Here is a 4,325-nt window from a genome sequence, read left to right on the forward strand (position 1 = left end):
AATCACAGTGTCAGAAATACTGTGTCTGTTACTAGGCTTGAGTAAATTGTGATGAAACAAAGGAGAATATAAATTATGATTCCCATCCTGAAGCACAACATCTACAGTATATAAAAGGACATTTTACTGAAAAGTACTTGTTGTGTAGTAAGAGACGGACAGACACGTTTGGTTCTATTGCAAAAACACACTGAGCTTTATTAGTCTCCACCCCCACAATCATCTCCAACGTCGAGCGTAACATAACGTAACATAACATAACATGATGCATATAGCCAACAGCTGAGCTACATCCACAACAAAGTGCTTAGGAAGATAGTGGGTGACCCCTCTCACCCACTCTATGGGGAGTTTGAGCTGTTGCCCTCTGGTAGTCGTTACAGTTTTAAAAACTCCTTCATTCCTAATGCCATTAAGGCATTAAATTAATCTTGCACTCGTTAGACTCTGTCCTTTTATTGTATTCCCACGTTCTCTGCACTTCCTCATTACAGATATAATGTCTGTTGTCATTGTCATTGTTGTTTTATTTTCCACATTGGTATCTATAGGGACATCTATGGATCTCAGGGAATGTAATCACAGTGTCAGAAATACTGTGTCTGTTACTAGGCTTGAGTAAATTGTGATGAAACAAAGGAGAATATAAATTATGATTTTTCTTTGCATTTTTGACGGTGAATAATACCATGCTAAAAATGACCAGACATGAAACACTGATACTGAGCTCGTTCAGGACCTTCTTGAGATCACGTGTACAAAAAAGCTAAGCAAATTAATAAATGGAAGATGATTTAAACAGAAGGTTTTGTAGATACAGTACTGAATTCTGCCACCCGGACACATTATTCATTTGCGGTCCACTGACGGGCCGCTCGGGCTAAAGAGGTTAAGAGGGCAGATTATTAGACTATTTTCAAAGGCAGAACTCAAGCAAGGGCTAAAATATGGGTAGAGTTTATCGGTGAAGGTGCAGCCAGTGTAAGAATAGATGTGAGCCCTGGCTTCCACATCATAAAAGGAGACCTGACCCTCCTCATAATCTACAAACAGCCCGATCACCTGTGGTTTCTCTCTCAGGGAGAGGGAGAGGTCTTCCTCTGCACAAGCTATATATTTATCACCATTCCTCAGAGTTATAGTCCAGTATCCATTGTCAGGGCCCAGCGTGATGCCTCCTTTCCTGTTGATGGACTCTCTGGCCACTCCTAAATCCCACTCAGGGTTCCCTTTAACCTGCACCTCATAGTAGAATCTCCCAGAGGAGAAGCTTTGCTTTCCCAGGACAATGGCTGCCTGGTTAAATCTCTCTGGGTTGTCAGGAAGGTCTTTCCATATAACACCATCTTTTACTTCTTTCCCATCATCAGAGAGGATGAGCTTTGGATGTGCTGTGTCAGGGTCCAGAGTCACATCCACTGCATACCGCTGGATCCTCTTCAGCTTGACTTCAGGCAGCTTCTCCATCTCTTCACTGAGAGTCTCCTCCAGCCGAGCCACACTTCTCCTCATTATCTCCACACTCACATCACTGTGGACACTGACCTCAGACCAGTCCTTGGTGGGTGGAGGGGTGGAGAGAGATGGGAATCTGTGGAGGAGGTGGAGGTGGTCTTCAGTGTGTGAGAGCTGCTCCAGCTCAGTGCTTCTCTTCTTTAGCTCAGTGATTTCCTGCTCCAGCTCCTTGATGAAGCCTTCAGCCTGTTTCTCTGCTGCTTTCTGCCTGCCCTCAATCACCTCAATGAGCTCAGCCTGACTTCTCTCAACGGAGGCCACCAGAGCAGTGAAGACCTTGACACTGTCTGCTATCTCTCTCTTTGCCTCGTTCTTGCTGAGGTCTACCGAGTGTTTGATCTGTTGGATCTTCTGCACACGCTCCTGGATCATCTGATGAACATCTGCCTCTTGTGTCCTCATCTCATCCTTCCTCTCTCTGTATTCTTTCTCTAGAGGGACAGTCTCGTGGGTTTTGTGGTCTGTCTCAGTGCAGAACTGACACACACAGGCCTGGTCAGTCCTACAGAACAGCTCCAGCGGTCTCTCGTGCTTCTTACACATCATGTCCTCCAGGTTCTCCACAGGGTTGATCAGCTTGTGTTTCTTCAAGGCTGCAACTCTCTGATGAGGCTCCAGGTGGATCTCACAGTAAGAAATCTGACACACCAGGCAGGACTTCATGGCCTTGATCTTCTTCCCAGTGCAGATGTCACAGGTCACCTCTCCTGGTCTGGCAGGTTGCTGGTCTGGGCTGCTCTCTTGAACGGTCTTCCTGAACTGAGGTGCCATCTCTGATAGGACAATATTGACAAAGATATCTGGTCTCTTATCGAAAGTATTTTTACACATTGGACACTGGTACAGTTCATTGTTATCCCAGTACTTGGTGATGCAGGTCTTGCAGAAGGTGTGTCCACAAGGGATGGAGACCGGCTCGGTGAAGACATCCAGACAGATGGAGCACAGGAACTGTTCTTCAGAAAAGAGATAGCTGGATGAGGCCATGTCTGTTAAATAATAAATACATTTCTTCATTAATTTTCTATTTAAAGTAACTGTAAATTCAACATAATTAAATCTTCATTTAAAATGTCATACATTTGATACAGTTAACCATTATCCTCTTTTAAATAGACTAGATATAGCACTGGATTTGCAGTTGGTTTCATAGCTACAGTACAGTATTTGTCTGAGAGACTAGTATGTGAAAACTGGGAAAGCCCAATCAGAATTCTTACCCATTACAAAAGTCCTGCAGGGATAAAGAAAATTAAATCTAACCCTAACTAACCTTACTGTCATGCACTTGTCGTAATAAACTAACCTACACTGTAGCACTCAACACTTTGATACACAGCTACTCAGTTGATAGAGTTGTACCCTTCCTGATGACTTGTCATACAGAACTTGTAAGTCACTTTGGATAATAAGCTTGTGCAAACAAAACTAAATTAATAATGTTCTCTAGGGGCTAGAGATATTGTTTACAATGATTTGCATATATCGTATATGAATGGGTTTGTCATCGAACAAGTTACAGAACACAAATATCATGGCATCTGGCTTGATGATAATTCTTGTACAGGAATAGAACCAGCTTCTCTATGATTAACAGAACAAGGGTAGTCTATCTATCTTGGATTATGGAGACATGGTTTATAGAAATGCTGCCCCTTCCACTCTGAATGAAACCAGCACATTAAATGCACATTCAAATGTGTAGATATGGTTTACATAAAAACCTTGGAGATCATTTTTCGTGCTAAGAGTAAGAACCTACCAGCTTGTATTCAATGTCTCTTTCAACCAAGAGAAGGAAAGTATAATTTAAGAGGGTTGTGTATTCTTAAAACATATAAAAAGGTAAGAACTAATGTAAAAGCTAGATGTGTTTCAATTTTGGGAGTTAAATTGTGGATTAGTCTTAGTGACGGGTTGAAGTTGTGTACCTCTCAGGGGAGATTTAAAAAGGCCCTGAAGGATAAAATAATTCAGGAGTACAGTTTTGAGTAAAACATCAAACATTTATTTTCTCTTTTCTTTTTTCTCTTAAAGAATTTTCTTTTATCTTGCAGCATATTTTTACATTTCTCTTATATTAAAGTATATTTCGTTTTTAAGAATTGTAAAGGATAGGCAAAAATAAGCATGTGCTTCAGCCTATTCCTTTTTTCGGTCATTGAGTTTGGATTTTGTGTGTGAGCTTACTTTGAATATGTACATTTGTGATTTGTGATTTTTTTTCTTTTCCTTTTGAAAGTACACACGTGTGTTTTTCATTTATCTGTAAACAAAGACCGAAAATAAAACTATTCATCATCATCATCAAACCTCTAGGCACAGTCCTTAATTCTGCTCTCATGTTTATTAGATTAGATTAGTATATATATATGTTATTAAATTATACATTATTACACAGTCCCTTGTCCCACCATGTAAAATTCCTACAATTAAGTCTGTCTCACTTTTCTCTATCAAAACGCTTCTCTACAAGTATTCACTCGGTGCATCACAGTCACGCAGGGCCTCGGATCAAACAGGGACCAACATGTAACCAAACGAGAACTGTACCTGCAGACCATGATAGTCAGCAGAAATAGCCACTGCTGAATAGTAAATATTATTCATTGCTGAAGATTCATATACATATTAACCCACCTGCGGTTCCTTTAGTGTCTTCAGTTCACAAGGCTAGAGGTAACTTGTTTCTGTTCAATAACCATATTTGTAGACTAGCGAGTCAGTTTACTTTCACTTAGTAAACAATGAAACCTAGAAGGCTCCTCCCTTTTTTGGTGACGTGAACCTTAACCCTTCACATGAACCTC

The 4,325-nt window shown here is 40.8% G+C and overlaps 1 protein-coding gene across 1 annotated transcript; it reads right to left on the reverse strand.

The window, feature by feature from the left end:
• Positions 1-237: 237 nt before the first annotated feature.
• LOC311248050 (E3 ubiquitin-protein ligase TRIM39-like) lies at positions 238-2,502 on the reverse strand (the record flags this gene model as incomplete). Its single annotated transcript, XM_084339012.1, has 1 exon — positions 238-2,502. One exon carries the CDS (start codon positions 2,500-2,502, stop codon positions 850-852), a length of 1,653 nt encoding a protein of 550 aa, XP_084195138.1. The 3' UTR covers positions 238-849.
• Between the last annotated feature and the right edge of the window lie 1,823 nt (positions 2,503-4,325).

The sequence above is a fragment of the Notolepis coatsorum genome (assembly GCF_963971535.1).
Source record: "Notolepis coatsorum genome assembly, contig: SCAFFOLD_323, whole genome shotgun sequence".
In the NCBI taxonomy this organism is placed as follows: Eukaryota; Metazoa; Chordata; class Actinopteri; order Aulopiformes; family Paralepididae; genus Notolepis; species Notolepis coatsorum.